The sequence below is a fragment of the Argopecten irradians genome, chromosome 3 (genome assembly GCF_041381155.1).
Source record: "Argopecten irradians isolate NY chromosome 3, Ai_NY, whole genome shotgun sequence".
In the NCBI taxonomy this organism is placed as follows: domain Eukaryota; kingdom Metazoa; phylum Mollusca; class Bivalvia; order Pectinida; family Pectinidae; genus Argopecten; species Argopecten irradians.
The window spans coordinates 54,448,193-54,467,568 of record NC_091136.1 but is presented as its reverse complement, the minus strand read 5'-3'; the positions used below and the strand labels follow the sequence as shown (position 1 = coordinate 54,467,568).

General features: G+C 36.5%; 1 protein-coding gene across 1 annotated transcript in view; it reads left to right on the top strand.

Annotated features, from left to right (window-relative positions):
- Window positions 1-2,569: 2,569 nt before the first annotated feature.
- LOC138319094 (voltage-gated delayed rectifier potassium channel KCNH1-like) overlaps window positions 2,570-19,376 on the top strand; it is a 65,418-nt gene continuing 48,611 nt past the window's right edge. Inside the window, exon 1 of the mRNA XM_069262011.1 lies at window positions 2,570-3,094. Within this exon, the coding sequence (XP_069118112.1) occupies window positions 3,016-3,094 (79 nt within the window). The 5' untranslated portion in view covers window positions 2,570-3,015. The remainder of the gene's footprint in view (window positions 3,095-19,376) is intronic.

The following is a 19,376-nucleotide window of genomic DNA, read 5'->3' as shown; positions in this document are numbered from 1 at the left end:
TTACAACATAATGCATACGATTTTTAACGAACTTAGTTCTGTTCAACTGCACCAGAAAAGTGATAATTTAACGGCGAGGTCTTGGGGATTCCTGTTCATTATTTCCAACACAAATATTCTAAGTTTGGCTCAATGTTTTATAATCAGATCATTAACTATTAATTTTAATGTAGTTATGGGACTTTGGCATCCTATTGCTATGACATAACGCACAATGTTTGGTTACTTTTACGTCACGCCGGAATTTCATTGGAAAAAGCGTTGAACAGTAAAATAATATAAGCGCAATACTATTTTTTAAATTGAAAAACAGAAAGGATATATTTATTCAATTACGGGAGGACTTTTATCAAAATGTCTGCAATATTTTTTTCTATTGATGCGTTTTTGTTGAGAAAATGACGTTTTTGGCGCGACAGATGTAACATGCATCTGTATGCGGTTTCAGTTAAAGTGTCACTGTGGTCAAACTCAACACCACATGTCGGTAAAATTTAACACAGAGATTCCCTGAAAACGCACTATCATGACGTGACGTCATACTTCAAAATGGCGGACTTTGTTTGTAGACTTGCCGATCGACAAGTTCCGAAAAGTGAAAAACCACAAATAACAAAGACACACAGTACGAATCGGTACTAATTTATGACATAGAGACATGAATTGTTAATATAAAAATACATTTTTCTTCTATTTTAATAACATGTCAGAAAATATAGACTGCGACGTCGTTCTACTTTTTCAAAACCTTTGTCTTGCAGAAATGACACAAAATGAAATTTTTGGATTGACTGTTCTGTCACGCAAGTTCATGACGTTTAAAAATGACTTTATATTAAAAATTATGTTTTCTATTCTGAATAAAAAAAAATACGTTTTTGCTCAAATATACGTATGCGAAATCTCTACTGAAAATTCAAACAAGTATTCGAAAAATTGCGTTTTTTCTTTGTTGCAGGTTTGCCGAATGTCGGAAATGACGTCAATTGTGCTCGTCATGTTATAACATAATGACGTCTTTTACATTCAATGACGTTACATAAAAGTGACGAACATTGTGCGCAACGTCTATAGACTAAGTGTAAATTTACTGATTGGCAACGGTATAATCATTTAGGTTAGCATTTGGAATACTTACTTGTCCTTCTGAAAGATTCTTGTTACCGAGTCGTGTATGTTAGGAGCGATTGCTGTTTACAGTCGTTTGTTTAGGACGGAACTTAGAATAAGTGTGGGCTTTTATTTTTTTTTTATCTTGCCTTCATCCCAGGGTGACTTTGATACAAGCACACATGAGTTAACTTAAATATCGAATCTTTAGTTTTGAATGCTAGAATAAACATAAGGTCAAGTAAAATATATAAACATCTATTTTTGATTGTTTTTGTTTTTATTATAATTGCTTTTTAAATTTTTGATCATTTTTTTTTCAAAAGTTGTGCAGGTAGACAATGCAGATTTGTAAACATACACCATCTTATTAAAACATATTTCTTTGTATTTTGCTAATATTAGTTGTTTTTTTTCTCTTGGTGGCAAAGACACGTGTAAGATTTATGCAGCTGTCCTTCTTTAAAGATCAACATAGAACACATGTGCCACAGCTCTGTGACAAATACAATGACTTGCGCACATTTAGTCACATTCATCTTTGACCCCGCTACTAGTAATGAACGTTTTGATTTATTTTAATTTATTTTATTTATTTTATTATTATTCATTTGCCATTTTTCAAACATTTTTTGTAATTCATAATAATCTTTCTAAACTGTTTCGTTAAATCCTCTCCAGTTGTACTGATTTCAATGTAGAAGAAATATTTTCAAAACTTCTTTATACATCATAGCATAAATAGAATGTTATCAATAGTTTTAGACTTGTTGTTTTTTTCGAAATTATAATATTAGTCAAATGAGTTACCTATATTATTTAAACCATAAATATACATACATATGTATGCTATTATCTGGTATATATGTTTTTGCCTAAATTGGTGATAAGCAGCGTGGTGAGCTATGTATAGTAACACCTGTCACCCTAATAACACCTGCTTGGCCAATACTTAGACACAGTTCAGAGTTCTATGCGCTCGATAATTGTCAAATAAAACACCGTACCTGTGTTTGTGTGTGTTTATATGTTATTAACGTAACTCAGCAGTACTTCCTCTTTCTCTCCTCGCGATACTAGAGAGTTCCGATCGATAGCCTTTGATGTAAGCTATTGCGCTGGCCTGGGATGCTGGCGACTTGTGTTTTAGTTTGGGTGCTGAGCCGGGGCGGTGACAACACGGTATTCGCGACATTACAGGCTGCTCAGTAAAAACTCAATGACATACTATCGACCGCCGACTGATGCCTGGCCAGCCCTCCGATAACGTTAAGTTAAGTGGTTTCATATTAATTATTCAGTGTATACTATTGTGACAAAAATCAATACCCACTATAGAACAATATTTCCCCCTGCTACCAACTGCTAATAGTGTTTTTCACTAATATACACCTTCACATAACACCAACTCTTCTTTACCTTCTCATCAGCTCAAAGTTTCCCTCTTGGAAATTGACGCGAATCCGACTAGCAGCTATAACCATTTAGTGTCGAAATGGCGAATAATTTATGAAAACATAGCTTTTTGAGCTTGTGACTACGATGAATCGTTAATAGGCGAGTGTCACGGTGTCGCCATGGTGACGAGCGCATCATAGCTTCAGTCTTGTCGTAAATTAGCGACATGAAACAATTTCTGGCAGGTAGACATAATTACCTGTAACAGACATGCGCAAACGGAGAAATAAGATTATTAATAATTAAGTTGGTTTCCAAACGCTTTTACCTGGAGACAAGGATAGTAGTGGTTTTATTCCGGGAGGATGGAGAGCCCGTAATAACTTGACTTTCGGGATGATTACGGTGAAATAGTGTGACAGGTAGAGGTTTTTACCTTATCAGAATGTTTTGGATGTGACCTAGTGCTGTCGTTTGAGTGGGTAGGAGTAGAAACCCCACCCAAACATGCCCGGGGCCAGACGGGGTCTCGTGGCCCCACAAAATACATTTTTGGAAAATATTATCAGAAGATCCAGTGGCCAACGTAAGTATTATTTTTATGATGAGCAAAATCGTGACATTGTTGTGGGAATGTTAATTTTTCGCTCTTGTAGCCATTTTCCATTTTCAGTCTGTATTCGGATTTATACACGGAGTATTAGAATCTACAGCAGTCTTTGATTTGGCTTTTAATTGTAAAACAGGTGTTGGATTACTTAGAAACAATACACATTGTATTTTTGTAAGGAATGAATGAACAGAAACCCATTTACACATCTAACACACTTCCATAACGGATGAGTATAGAATATGAAAAAGGACCGCGCTATTAAGGAACCCGTGTGATGCTTTTTGGTCAACGGATGTTTTCAAGTTTCGTGTCAAAAAGGATTTCAACAAACCGGAGAAATTAAAACCATTGAATCAATATATTACATTGAATATACATATCAAACCGTCATTGGCATATAAACATTATATAACCGATCGTGTCTAGTAAGCGGATCAAATCAGTATTGCAAAACTGTATTACTCACACAGTCATTGAGCCGCCAGATATTTGTTTCAATAATCAAAAAAGAATATTCTTTAATAATTTCTAGATATTGTTTTTCTGATAGCCTTATTTCTGACCTGATAAAAAAAAATCATCCCCGGAACTCTGTTAGCTTCAATGACACAATAGAATATACATACTTGCTGAAAACGAAAGAAATACATTGTTTATGGAATCAATATATAATTGATTCTTTTCTGGTTTCAATTGTGCTCAAGAAAATACCAATACCTTGGATTTTAATATTGACACGTAAAATTAACAGACCAAATTTGTTCACAAATAAACCTTAAATGTGCCGGTATGGGATTTTTGTCATTCTATCGAAAAGTAGTGCAAATTTTTGCACCTAATAATAAATGCCTGTTACCTAGATAACGTTATCGATAAAATAAAGTGACACATTTACATTGTAAGTAATATGATACAATCATTCTATCTTTTATTCTTAAACAACATATGTCTCGAAATCGGACCACTTAAGTATTTCTGACAGGATCTTGGTAGCCCCATTTATACTTTGTCCGTATAAAATCTGGCTTTCCCGTATTTAGTATGTCTGGAGTATTCCAGATTCAAACTATTAGGACACGCGAAATGAAAATTAAACCATATTGGTTATAATTTAACTACCAATTTTATTTTAAATTGGGCATTTTCTGAAAAGGAATTGCTATCAACTTTTCGTGAATGTATTTACTCTTTTGACGATGTATATCTATGATGTTAGAAAACTGATGTACGAAGGTCACTTGTTTATTTTTTATTTTTTTTTTTAAATCTTTTTTATTGTGTCAGCAGAAAAGGGATCTTCCTTAATCTAGATTACAATTGTAATCAGGAAAGTGATTGGAATGGCGATTAACCCTGTCGTTCTACAATGTCATAATTGCATAGAATTTTAACTAATTTTTAGACCATAGAAAACAATAAAAAACAAATCATACGCTTCCTGAAAAAAGATATGTACAACAAATCATATTTTTTCCTACAGCTATAAGGTATGATACACAAGCATTTATATTATGTGTAATATATTTTTAAGTAGTAAATTATAACACTACAAAATCGTCATGCATAGAAATGTTTATACAGTCACAATATGTCCCAGTGATTTAAAAACAAATCAAACAATATAATGTGTCGCACAGTATTCAAACACGTCTCTCAAAATGGTATAAAATATTTTACCAACTTTAATGTCAGCAAAACATTTTAAGGAACAATAAGTTTAAAGCATTCTTTTTGCCATTATATTAATATTTAATAAATATGCATTCCTAACTTTACCATCACTCGTAACCACATTTACAATAAAGTTTTTACTTATTATACTTTATATGTCAATACAATAGTAAAGACACTTTTATCCGTTTTGATCTTGAAGTATAGATGCAAATTTTCCATGTTTCTTACGAGTATCCAGACCGGAAGTGGGAATATTCGAGATAATAGTAATTTAGAATAATTAAACTGACTTATTTATATTTTATATAATTCACTTCAGAATTAAAATCATTGATGGAAATACACCGTGTTACTGCACATCAACAAAACAAACCAAGTTCTATCTCCACACTGTGTGAACTCCTTCATCAGAATCAAGTATACCATTTGTTATAGACCTTGTATATCTCTATTCCTTTTATCGACGTCTGATCAGTGTAAATCGTGTAGAGTTTGTCTGAAAAGTATAACTTGTGTATAGTTATCTCTCGACCAGTACAATCTGTGCGGAGTCCTGGATCATTATAACTTGTGTTGAATTGTCACCACTGACGAGTATAACTTGTGTTGAATGTCTACCACTGACGAGTATAACTTGTGTTGAATTGTCTACCACTGACGAGTATAACTTGTGTTGAGTTGTCTACTACTGACGAGTTTAACTTGTGTTGAGTTGTCTACCACTGACGACTATATAACTTGTGTTGAGTTGTCTTCCACTGACGAGTTTAATTTGGGTTGAGTTGTCTACCACTGACGAGTTTAACTTGTGTTGAGTTGTCTACCACTGACGAGTTTAACTTGTGTTGAGTTGTCTACCACTGACGAGTATAACTTGTGTTGAATTGTCTACCACTGACGAGTATAACTTGTGTTGAGTTGTCTACCACTGACGAGTATAACTTGTGTTGAATTGTCTACCACTGACGAGTATAACTTGTGTTGAATTGTCTACCACTGACGAGTATAACTTGTGTTGAATTGTCTACCACTGACGAGTATAACTTGTGTTGAATTGTCTACCACTGACGAGTATAACTTGTGTTGAATTGTCTACCACTGACGAGTATAACTTGTGTTGAGTTGTCTCCCACTGACGAGTATAACTTGTGTTGAGTTGTCTACCACTGACGAGTATAACTTGTGTTGAATAGTCTACCACTGACGAGTATAGCTTGTGTTGAATTGCTCGACAGTTGTCTACCACTGACGAGTTAACTTGTGTTGAATTGTCTACCACTGACGAGTATAACTTGTGTTGAATTGTCTACCACTGACGAGTATAACTTGTGTTGAATTGTCTACCACTGACGAGTATAACTTGTGTTGAATTGTCTAGACCACTGACGAGTATAACTTGTGTTGAGTTGTCTCTCCCTGACAAGTATAACTTGTGTTGAATTGTCTACCACTGACGAGTATAACTTGTGTTGAATTGTCTACCACTGACGAGTATAACTTGTGTTGAATTGTCTACCACTGACGAGTATAACTTGTGTTGAGTTGTCTACCACTGACGAGTATAACTTGTGTTGAGTTGTCTCTCCCTGACAAGTATAACTTGTGTTGAATTGTCTACCACTGACGAGTATAACTTGTGTTGAGTTGTCTCTCCCTGACAAGTATAACTTGTGTTGAATTATCTACCACTGACGAGTATAACTTGTGTTGAGTTGTCTCTCCCTGACAAGTATAACTTGTGTTGAATTGTCTACCACTGACGAGTATAACTTGTGTTGAATTGTCTACCACTGACGAGTTTAACTTGTGTTGAGTTGTATACCACTGACGAGTATAACTTGTGTTGAATTGTCTACCACTGACGAGTATAACTTGTGTTGAATGTCTACCACTGACGAGTATAACTTGTGTTGAGTTGTCTACCACTGACGAGTTTAACTTGTGTTGAGTTGTCTCTCCCTGACAAGTATAACTTGTGTTGAGTTGTCTACCACTGACGAGTTTAACTTGTGTTGAGTTGTCTCTCCCTGACAAGTATAACTTGTGTTGAGTTGTCTACCCCTGGTCTGTATAACATATGTGAAATTCCATGATCAGAATAAACAAAGAAATGCTAAAGGAATTTACTTTTGGTGTGTCTTTTTGGCTAATATAACATTACAATTAATGATATTAGTTACTGTTATTAATTTAGGACTTTTTCGAATTAGTTTCAGCATATGTTTCAGTTTGAAGTACGGGTAATAATTCCTAAAGCATGACTATTTCAATAGATTGTACAGTATCTAAACATGCCGTGAAGAGCGAACCATTGCGGGTTATGGTATGAAGAATTCACGGACCAATGAGGACACTGTGTCCGTGGTATATTGATTGATAGACTGGTAATGAGTGTGTTATGAAGAATGATGAACAATTGATGAACTAGTCACCGTAATATAGTTAGTTTGTAGTTCAATGTTTGATCAACTATACCATGGTGACTGATATAGTAAGTGGAGATTATTATTAAGTTGATGAACTAGTAAACTTAGTTATAGGGAAGTGTTCATGTTTGGTTACCATATTTGAATTACAGTTTTTGTTTTGATGAATGTTATCGAAAATTATAATGCTCAGTGATCCTGTGACTTATTGGTGTAGTGACAGAGGTCAAGTTCAAGATCTTGAAAAGAGTCATGCATACAAATGGTATAGACATATAAATAAACACAGTACTAAATTAAGAGAATACCTCATTTTTATAAAAATGTTTTTGTTTTGCAGTAGCACATTTAATATGTTTTCATAAATTGAGTAATTCATAAAACATTTATTATTTTGCTTTATTACCAAATTCAGAGTTGCATCGACATTCTGAAACAAAATAAAATCATTATCGACATGATTTAAATTATGTCTGGTACAAATTAAAAAGAATCAATGTCTTTATTTTAGATGACTCTTTCAGGATCTTTTCCCGTAGATAACATTGTAATCCGAACTCACGGGAAAGACGCATTAAAACATTTATCGCAGTTCCGATCTATCTAAGGAACTCTTGTTTCTGAAATCGATTTTGTTTTTTAAATTATGTAAGAAGGCGTTTGATATAGTATATACTTTTGTTTGCCAAACATTACTTACATCCATTATATGTATCGATCGTTCTTAAACCCATGATCCGTATGTTATTGTTTCTTGATAACCTAATGTTTTAATACCTTAAAAGAAACAAAGGATCTACCAAAGTCCTGGAAATCCATATTATTATTTTACGAAAACTCAGTGGGTGTATCGCCCTATGTGAGTGGGTTTTGATATTGATAACTCCTGTTTTATTTAACTCTATCGATTTGTGGATGTGTTGACTGGTCAATAGTTGAGTAGACTAGATATATGTCAACACATCGACCTATGGCACCCGCAATCAATCGGCATTTCCTTTGGTATTATATCATTAGACTGCAGGGTTTTTTTTTAAACAAGAGGAAAACATCAGAAACTTACTGGTACTAGTACATCTTATCTTAGTTTATCTACAGGCAGCAGTAAATGAAAGGATTAGTGAAACAAAACACCCGTATGCTGGACATTTTAAATAACGTATTTCAGAGCTGAGTAATGATCATCACCGATATCGGGGCCTGTTACACAATAAAATGTAAACAGCGGTAAATATAATCTAACGCATTGCAATTTCACAGTCAGCATCGCATGTCCGTGTACTTTAAAAAACGTTTATTGACTAAAGCTCCGGGCCGTAAGTAGCAAAAGAAGTTCTGAAAAAACATTAATGCGGTTTCCTCAAAAACATTTATAATAACTTCTCTGGTAAATATATATATATTCCAATTTAGATATCTTTCACACTTTTGTTTAGTAAAAGGCGTAAAGAGTCTGTAAAGTTTGAATACTTATACGGACACATCTAAATAATAGAGTTCAAAAACTAAATACTGAGATAATTGAAGTAGCGTAAAACTTAGATAGATGACATTTTGCTCTTGACATTTTCATCCATTCTGATACAATGCTTAGAGGGTACAGAAATGCTGGTGTATGGTAGATGCTTTCAATGAAATAAAGATACTAATAAAACATTGTCTACTAACATGGTACACTTCGATTACTAATAAAACATTGTCTACTAACATGGTACACTTCGATTACTAATAAAACATTGTCTACTAACATGGTACACTTCGATTACTAATAAAACATTGTCTACTAACATGGTACACTTCGATTACTAATAAAACATGTCTACTAACATGGTACACTTCGATTACTAATAAAACATGTCCTAACATGTACACTTCGATTACTAATAAAACATGTTACTACATGGTACACTCGATTACTAAAAAACATGTCTACTAACATGGTACACTTCGATTACTAATAAAACATGTCTACTAACATGTACACTTCGATTACTAATAAAACATGTCTACACATCGATACTAATAAAACATTGTCTACTAACATGGTACACTTCGATTACTAATAAAACATTGTCTACTACATGGTACACTTCGATTACTAATAAAACATGTCTACTAAATGTCACTATCGATTAAAAACATTGTCTACTACATGTACACTTCGATTACTAATAAAACATTGTCTACTAACATGGTACACTTCGATTACTAATAAAACATTGTCTACTAACATGGTACACTTCGATTACTAATAAAACATTGTCTACTAACATGGTACACTTCGATTACTAATAAAACATTGTCTACTAACATGGTACACTTCGATTACTAATAAAACATTGTCGATTACTAATAAAACATTGTCTACTAACATGGTACACTTCGATTACTAATAAAACATTGTCTACTAACATGGTACACTTCGATTACTAATAAAACATTGTCTACTAACATGGTACACTTCGATTACTAATAAAACATTGTCTACTAACATGGTACACTTCGATTACTAATAAAACATTGTCTACTAACATGGTACATTCGATTACTAATAAAACATTGTCTACTAACATGGTACACTTCGATTACTAATAAAACATTGTCTACTAACATGGTACACTTCGATTACTAATAAAACATTGTCTACTAACATGGTACACTTCGATTACTAATAAAACATTGTCTACTAACATGGTACACTTCGATTACTAATAAAACATTGTCTACTAACATGGTACACTTCGATTACTAATAAAACATTGTCTACTAACATGGTACACTTCGATTACTAATAAAACATTGTCTACTAACATGGTACGTATTTGTTTAACAATCTTAATGTGTCTTAATTCCTACAGAGTAAAATTACGATGATTTATCTTAGAGTTATATATACAAAGATGAAACATCATCGAGAAAAATAATCATTGATTCTGAAGATGGAAAACTTAAAAAAATAAATAATCTTTAGATAATAATTACGTGTTTTCAAGAAAATAGTTAATTCAAATGGATAGACTTTTCTTGCAAAACATTTTGATATATAGAATGTATGTTTTATTTTTCTTTAAACTTAATAACTCTTCCTCAGAAGCACAGTCAAAAAGGACCTTCTATCTTAATATATTAAAAAGTACGATTTAAAGATTGCAAACACACCCACATGCTTTACTTGGTTTGGCCCATTGACTCAGTTCCTTATCCTTTGTACTCCAGCTTTCCTCCAGGTTCTATAAACCAAATATACCATTTCATACCACCATAATTGAGGAACGAGAACGGAGTTGTCAATGTGCATAAACAATACATGATTGACATCTGAGGGCCAAATTATCTTCACGCTTTTCAACTCAAGTGTGAAGATAATTTGGCCCTCAGATGTCAATAATGTATTATTTATGCACATTGACAATTTCACGCTTTTCAACTCTAGATATTATCTTTCGATATCATATAATTCAGTTTCAAAAAAGCTTAAAATGTGATAATATACTTACTTTGTCAGGACCCATACGTTGTTACGCCTAACATTGACCTATTTTCACGCATGTGGTGGTGGATCTCATGTTTAAAATTGTGACATTTTGTTGTATAATCATGTTAAATTTGTGACGGGTGTATGAAAATCGTGTTAAGATTGTGACGGTTTGATGGAAATATGTTAAAAGTATTGACGATTTGATGAAAATTATGGTTAAAATTGTAACGATTGTCTGAAAATCATCTTTAAAATTGTGACGGTTTGATATGTTTAAAGTATTGACGATTTTTTGGAGATAATGTTTAAAGCTTGTGTCAGGCTGATGGAAATCGGGTTTGTCATCTAAGTCTGATACGAAGTTGTAACGATTTGATTGAAATCATCGTGTTTAAAATTGTGACCGAGGTATGGAAATGATGTTAAAATTGTGACGATTGTATGAAAATGATGTTAAAATTGTGACGATTGTATGAAAATGGTGTTAAAATTATGACCGAGGTATGAAAATGGTGTTAAAATTGTGACGATTATATGAAAATGGTGTTAAAATTGTGACAATTGTATGAAAATCGTGTCAAAATTGTGAGAGTTGTATGAAAGTGGTGTTAAGATTGTGATAATTGTATGAAAATGGTGTTAAAATTGTGAGAGTTGTATGAAAGTAATGTTTAAAATTGTGACGATTGTATGAAAATAATGTTTAAAATTGTGACGATTGTATGCAAATCATGTTTTAAGTTTTGATGGAAATCATATGTTTGTCATCCAAATCTGATACGAGATCTTAAAACGGTGTATGATATCATATCAAGACGTATATGTGTTTGGAACACTTTACGAACTAGAACACAGAATACATGTACTCTTGTACAATCCGGACAGCACAGCGCATGCACAATTCTCAGCATTGAAAGCCGGATGTTAGCCTGATCATTTCTGTGTTGATACCCTTGATACCAGGACAAGTACATGTTACCCGTTAAAGTAACACTCACCCGATCTACAGTTCGATCCAGCCCTCCTCTCGGGACTCCGCCAGTCACAACACACGGATGTGTAACTTGGAAATATGTATTTCTATCAAATCTTACGTCAAACTCAATCCTGTTCAACTTGTTCGGGCTGTAAATTATACTCCCTTTGGATATTGTTTAAGCCCGGTATTTATGTCAGATGTCAGCGTTTACCAAACTCCAGGAAACTTTACTCGAGCTTTTTGACTTCAGGTCCCACTAACGATACATAAACGTGACTAAATACCAACCATGATAGTCCCCAAGCACGCCAGTACAACACGGGTTAGTATTACAGGAACTGGACAGGCCAATTATTCAATATTGCACATGACGGCCAATATGGACAGTAGAAGAAGGCAAGTGCACAGATCGCAAATTAGAAAATAAAATATAAAATCACATAAAATAGACGGCAACCGTAGCAAACAAGACGCGCGATTGGTTTGGTTTTGTTCAACACTTCATTTATGTCGGCCTTCCCTGTGTGTACTGCGTTGCGCGTATGAATGTTTTGAGAGGCCGCAGTATATTCATGCTGTGCCTCCTTGTAAAAGTGGAACTCGTCGCCCATTTTATAGTGTTATCTTACTGAAATGCCACCTAAGATATCAAACAACACACTCCACCTGGTCATATTTTACTGACAACAGGCTAACCACTCATCCCACCTCCTTCATACTGAGCGCTACGCAGAAGAAACTACTACTTTTATAGCCTCTGGTTTGTCTCGGTCACGGGAGACATGATAACCCATGGGAGAATGCGCAGTTTAAGGCCAAAACCTTTGGTAACGGCCACCTATACAGTAACGCGTAATGAAAATACCTCAATAGTACCAAAATGCAAATCTTGCACGACATGCACAGTAATAAATAATGCACGTGTTAAGCACGCGCATTAGATAATAAACATTGTACATAAGTCCAATACGTGTTTTGTCCATCAGAGTACCACCACCATGACGATAGGTTCTACATCGTGAATTAATGTGTAGGACACTGCTCGTTAGCGTCTGTTTGATACAACAACAATTTTATACCTTTATCGCGTGACCTACTGATGTACCTGGCGCGCGCTAAACAGCTCAGGTAGTTATCGATTACCACCATCAACATCAATAGGCAATATATTCTACAACGAAACTACTCGCAGTAAAGTAATTGCATAACACAGCAGTTTATTTCATTGGACAAAAATATTATGAAATTTTCTAATGGCTAACTGACAGTTTGAAACTCAGCCGAAATAGAATTTAAAACCAGAAATGTACATATACCGCCTGTGACTTCAATTGTACAGTATGGCAAACCGAAATTACATGATCACCCACATCGAGACTACCTGGAGATAAAAGCGGTATGGTCGAAACAATCAAGTCTTTACATTGAATATGCTTTTACATGGAATTGCTTGTAAAATAAAAATGCAAATTTAATTTTGACTCGTGCCTTCAATATAATTCTCTAGCTATACATAATGCACTAATTAGAGGATGTGTGTACGTCTTTCTGGTAAACCATTTTTTTGTATGATTTTGTAGATTTCGGACTGAAGAAGGCCCTATAGTGGCTGAATATATATTCCATTGAAATGATTTTGATTTTACTTTGAATTTATTTTGGCCTTTTATTTCGGATTATTAATATACTAGCTTTATACCGTTTTTCCTCATTATCATTTTTTTGTAAATCAATATTTTGTTTTTAACTATAACGAAATGCATAAACTGTTTTTTTTCAACTTATATATTATTTATATGTCTAAAATATCGATTGCATCATTTCTTTACATATCTTTGTGAGAGTCCATAATCGTGTGTTTGAAGGTTAGCTGATTGGAGTATAGATGAAGTAATAAATAGCTAATAGTGGTATCTAACAAAATAGATGTATTATATCTCCTTTATTTAGCCTTGTCGTTTACAGGGTTACACCTGTAGTCCCCATGTATCCTGTCTAGTTGGTTTCTATCAGCAGTTCCCGGTCTAACACTCCATTGGATGGCTATTTTTTGAGACCGAGACTCAATTAAGAACTCATGTTACGTCAAGGTATCGGCCCTGCAGAAAATATAGAGGAAATTTAATTGACGTCCGCAGTGAGTTCTGCGTCTTTATAATTGTCAGCGGTTTCTATTCTTGCTTTACCCAACTTTTCCCAACTTCACAAAAAGTGGGACATGCTTAGAGCGTAATGCATAAAAACAGGAATATTGATGGATGAATTGTCTCTGCTGGGGAAATCTATTTGTTTTAACGAAATTATCCAACGTAAAAACTACCTGTGTTCAATACTGCGATACAAACATTTTATCGCATTAAGCGAAACTTTCACTATCTGCGTATTTGTAAAACTACGATTACTGTAGCCATTATAAGCTACTGTTGTCTATGTAAAAACTAACGAAATTTCCGACCCACGATGTAATGAATTTAAATGTGCCATAGTAAAATTGGACTACAGTAGAGGAAATGCGTCGGTTTAACCTTATGGTTGCAAACACAAGAAAAGGTGTATGGAAAGAGGTTTCACGAAAGGCATTTTGCCGGTTTACCGCATTGGTACAGAGTGAATTGGTTACTACTTAAATCAGAGAAGTTAAAAAAAACTTGAAAAGATCGAGTAATGAAACGTTGTGTCAGTTAAGGAAGACCAGGAATCCAGGACACTGACTAATTGTTTTTATTCACATCATATCCCATTAGTTGTCACGTGTCACTCTAGTCAAAGAATGCATTTTAATAACATGGGCCTGTAGTTGTTGTTTATGAGCTTGAGTGATTTTTTGTTTGAGTAAAATTTGTATATACCTGACACAACAGATTTTGACCTCAACTTTGCCCTTCAAAAAATAGCAACCCCTGCCTCGATCATCTGTAGCAGTGACAAACATAAATTTCGTCCTGACGTCATTTCCGTTTCTAGTCATGGCAGACCGGAGACGTCGAGCTCGAGGGACGAAATATTATTGTCATTTATCATAAAAATCTGCATTTCCAAGATGAAATTTGTTTGATATAAGTGGGAGCGGGGTTCCCGCTGGGACTTTCTACTCTACGGAACCTGTACGTCTGGATATATATCATACATGGATCAATCTACTCGGCTTTATATAGCGGCAGTCATGTGACAAAATACCGACGCCATTTCTGTTTTTTTTTGAGATTTATTGGAATCTGATGGTATGGATGTCACACATCGGCTATCCCACAGGATCGTTACTGCGGCTTCAGAAATTGTACACGATTTTTTTTTCTATGTGGAGAGAATGTTGAAAAAATTATAAATAATATGGATATTAATTCGGCTGCAAATTTCTTCATCTTAACACGGATGCTAAAACTAATATAAGGACATGACGAAGATAAGAGCAAAATGGTTGATTAGCCTATTATGGATACTCTACATGGATGTTAAGAGGGCAAAGAATAACTTCGGGTATAGCGATCAAACACGGATGTTATGTTGGAATAAGAGACAAAGCAATTAATTCACAGGACATATTTGTCCAAAACGAACTTTGAGCTTTGAATTTTCATCAAAATTTATTTTGCAATGATAGACTTAAGGATAATAGACTAACTCATTCTTTAAGTAGTTTTTACTTTTATAGTCAAGACATGTCGTCACCAACGTGTGATCAAATGCAATGATAAATGTTGTTTAGCCTCGCCTGTAAAAATCGGAATAACCCTCTGATCCGTAGTCTCCGTGACAAGCATACCCTTCCGTAATCCGTGACAGGCATGTCATTCCGTGATCCGTCTGGGCCTTTATAGAGCCTTCGTTCATTCACTGTGTAGATAGAGCCTAACTGATACGATCACAGAAAATGGATCGCTATTCGTGTAGCGTTAATTATATAAGTCACCGAAAACGGTTAAAAGCAGTTCGTTTTCTCGCGTGCGAAAGGAATCTGTTAGCAATGTCACGCGATCTGGGAGCGATATGGTCCGTAGTGTTTACCCGGGTCTACCAGACGGCCATGTGCAAACATTGACAGCCACGAACATAACACGGCCTAATGGCGAATAAAACATTACTCTCAATTATCGGGTACAAACATCTCCATGTTTCTTAACGGACCATCAATACAGCCACTGCAACTGAATTACCACTCTAGTTTCCTCTTATCTTACGGTGCACGTGTAAGTGACATTCAGTGACATTCTTGGACTGAAATTGCTGAACTATCGACAGCATGCACGCGCTCACAAAATTAGCAATCTTAAGGCATTCTTTGATGAATTCAAATTTTATGTAGCAGATTTATTAATAAGACATTTAAATAGCGATAGATCACACCTTGTATTTTCTGAAATATAATCTAAATTGGCGTCAACATTGATTTAAACACAAATGTTAGTTGAAACAATGTTTAGAATCACCAGGTTTATTTAAAGAACACATTTGAAAACTGGCTCTTAAAAGGAATCGCCAAAAATAGATTGTATATTCTTCACATTTTATTTGTTTGAGTGCAATGCTATATATATAGCATTGGATTGATCGTAAAAATGACTACACATACAGCAATCGGAAAAAGATTCAGAGACATTACATGTTACGTATAAGCTGTAAGTTGTTCGGTTAGGAAGTTCGACCTACACCCCTGGAAGTGTTCGGTGTACACCCCTGGAAGTGTTCGGTCTACATCCCTGGAAGTGTTCGGTGTACACCCCTGGAAGTGTTCGGTGTACACCCCTGGAAGTATTCGGTCTACACCCCTGGACGTCTTCGGTGTACACACCTAGATGTGTTCGGTTTACACCTCTGGAAGTATTCGGTCTACACCCCCGGAAGTGTTCGGTGTACACCCTGGAAGTGTTTGGTCTACACCCCTAGAAGTGTTCGGTCTACATCCCTGGACATGTTCGGTCTACACTCCTAGAAGCGTTCGGTCTACACTCCTAGAAGTGTTCGGTCTACACCCTTGGAAGTATTCGGTCTACACCCCTGGAAGTGTTCGGTCTACACCCCTGGAAGTGTTTGGTCTAAATCCCTAGAAGTGTTCGATGTACACCCCTGGAAGTGTTCGGTCAACACCCTGGACGTCCTCGGTCTACAACCCTAGAAGTATTCGGTCTACACCCCAGGATGTGTTCGGTGTACACCCTGGAAGTGTTTCGTCTACACCCCTGGAAGTGTTCGATGTACACCCCTGGAAGTGTTCGGTCTACACCCCTGGATGTGTTCGGTCTACACCCCTGGAAGTGTTCGGTCTACACCCCTGGAAGTGTTCGGTGTACACCCTGGAAGTGTTTCGTCTACACCCCTGGAAGTGTTCGGTGTACACCCCTGGAAGTGTTCGGTCTACACCCCTGGAAGTGTTCGGTGTACACCCCTGGAAGTGTTCGGTGTACACCCCTGGAAGTGTTTGGTCTACATCCCTAGAAGTGTTCGGTCTACACCCCTGGATGTGTTCGGTCTACACCCCTGGAAGTGTTCGGTCTACACCCCTGGAAGTGGTCGGTCTACACCCCTGAACGTGGTCGGTCTACACCCCTGGAAGTGTTCGGAATACACCCCTGGATGTGTTCGGTCTACATCCCTGGAAGTGGTCGGTCAACAACCCTGGAAGTGGTCGGTCTACACCACTGGAAGTGTTTGGTCTACACCCCTAGAAGTGTTCGGTCTACACCCCTGGAAGTGTTCGATGTACAACCCTGGAAGTGGTCGGTCTACACCCCTGGAAGTGTTCGATGTACAACCCTGGAAGTGGTCGGTCTACACCACTGGAAGTGTTCAGTCTACACCACTGGAAGTGTTCGGTCTACACTCCTAGAAGTGTTCGGTCTACACCCCTGGAAGTATTCGGTCTACACCCCTGGAAGTGTTCGATGTACAACCCTGGAAGTGGTCGGTCTACACCCCTGGAAGTGTTCGATGTACAACCCTGGAAGTGGTCGGTCTACACCACTGGAAGTGTTCAGTCTACACCCCTGGAAGTGTTCGGTCTACACTCCTAGAAGTGTTCGGTCTACACCCCTGGAAGTGGTCGGTCTACACCCCTGGAAGTGGTCGGTCTACACCCCTGGAAGTGTTCGGTCTACAACACTGGAAGTGTTCGGTCTACACCCCTAGAAGTGTTCGGTCTACATCCCCGGAAGTGTTCGGTCTACACCCCTGAAAGTGTTTGGTCTACAATCCTGAAAGTGTTCGGTCTTCATCCCTGGAAGCACATTAAAAATATTCTAATAGATTTTAGACTGGTCTGTAAATCCCTTACATGTGATCCTATAGAGTGATGGCGAAAGAGTCAGAAGAGAAGAGTTTTATTAGTCAGAAGAGGAAAAGAAAACACTTAGTGGAAAGAAAGAGTTTCTGCGGAAAGCGCTGTCTGGTTGTGTCACCATGACAATGTTCTTGTTATCTTCCTCCTCTCTTCTCTTCGTCACAGAAGAAACGTTCGAAGCGAAATAGAAATGCTTGATAGAACAGGAGATGAGAAAACGTGAACTCGAACACCGAGGATTGACCTTTCCCGATCCTGCTACAGTTTCAGCGTTATTTTGAATCCCCATAATGCATTCAGAGTATATTAAATTGCCCTACTGAATTAAACGTCCGAACACACACCAGTGCCACAGTTTTTTTCCAGTGTTGACTTACATCTGGCCTAAGGAGATATAATGTGATGTGCCTGATGTGTGACCCAGTATATTGATAACCACGCGAGAAGATCGTGAGCCAGCAGACGTTGATCACTTGTAAGCCGGTTACCGTCTCGGTGACAGGCGTGCAATCGCTGGAATTCTGACAAATGATGACAAATCATAGGCATTGTCTCATAAGTAAATGTGGCGTCCATTTTCACTACTTCATTCGAGCTCTGAATTCACTTAACTTTCAAAGATGCTATTTAGTTGAAAATGGAATTCTAGTGTTGAGGTCCAAATAACGATTGTACGACGGCAGGTGACTGCCATGGATACAGAATACAATCAGCCAGATATTCTTCTAATGAGTAACATCAGTTTAGAAGTCTTTATCAAATCATGCTTAAACGCTAAGAAACAAAGTCAAATCGTAAAATGAACAATATCTAGCATGTTAAAGTATCTACTAACAGTTTGTGGCAGTTGATTAAAGTGGAGGTCTCTGAGAGATGTAATTTAGTATGAGCTTGCTCATCAGGCCACGCGAATCTACTCATCAACAGTCTGTGGTCTAATGAGACAGTAGGTAGGCGCAATTGTCAGCAGAGGATGTGAGATATTCAATGGCTTACAATTATCATGGGCGCTCATCCCAAAATAATTTTGGCGAGGAAGAAGTAAGTTTGATGTTGACGTAGCGTTAATGATTACAGGCTTACTGTCAGACACCTGGCAATCAGGTGTGTTGTCAACACGTGAAACCATGGCGATAGACGACTACTGTCATTTGTTGGTCATGATAATATAATACTCAATTGTTGACTTTGTTGTCAGTTCTGAGCGCACACTTGCATGCTTTTGTTTGGAAGGAGCATGTTTTTTAGGCTCGGCCAGTGTAAAGAGCTGATTCCTGGTTGGGGCACTCGGCAGGAATGTATATTATTCCCTGTTCTTCGGTGCATTTATCGGTTTGCGCAGGTACTTCATTGGTTGCTGCAACTGCTAATAAATTTCATTTTCATTCCTTGCTAAAAATGATATACTATGTGTATCATAAATG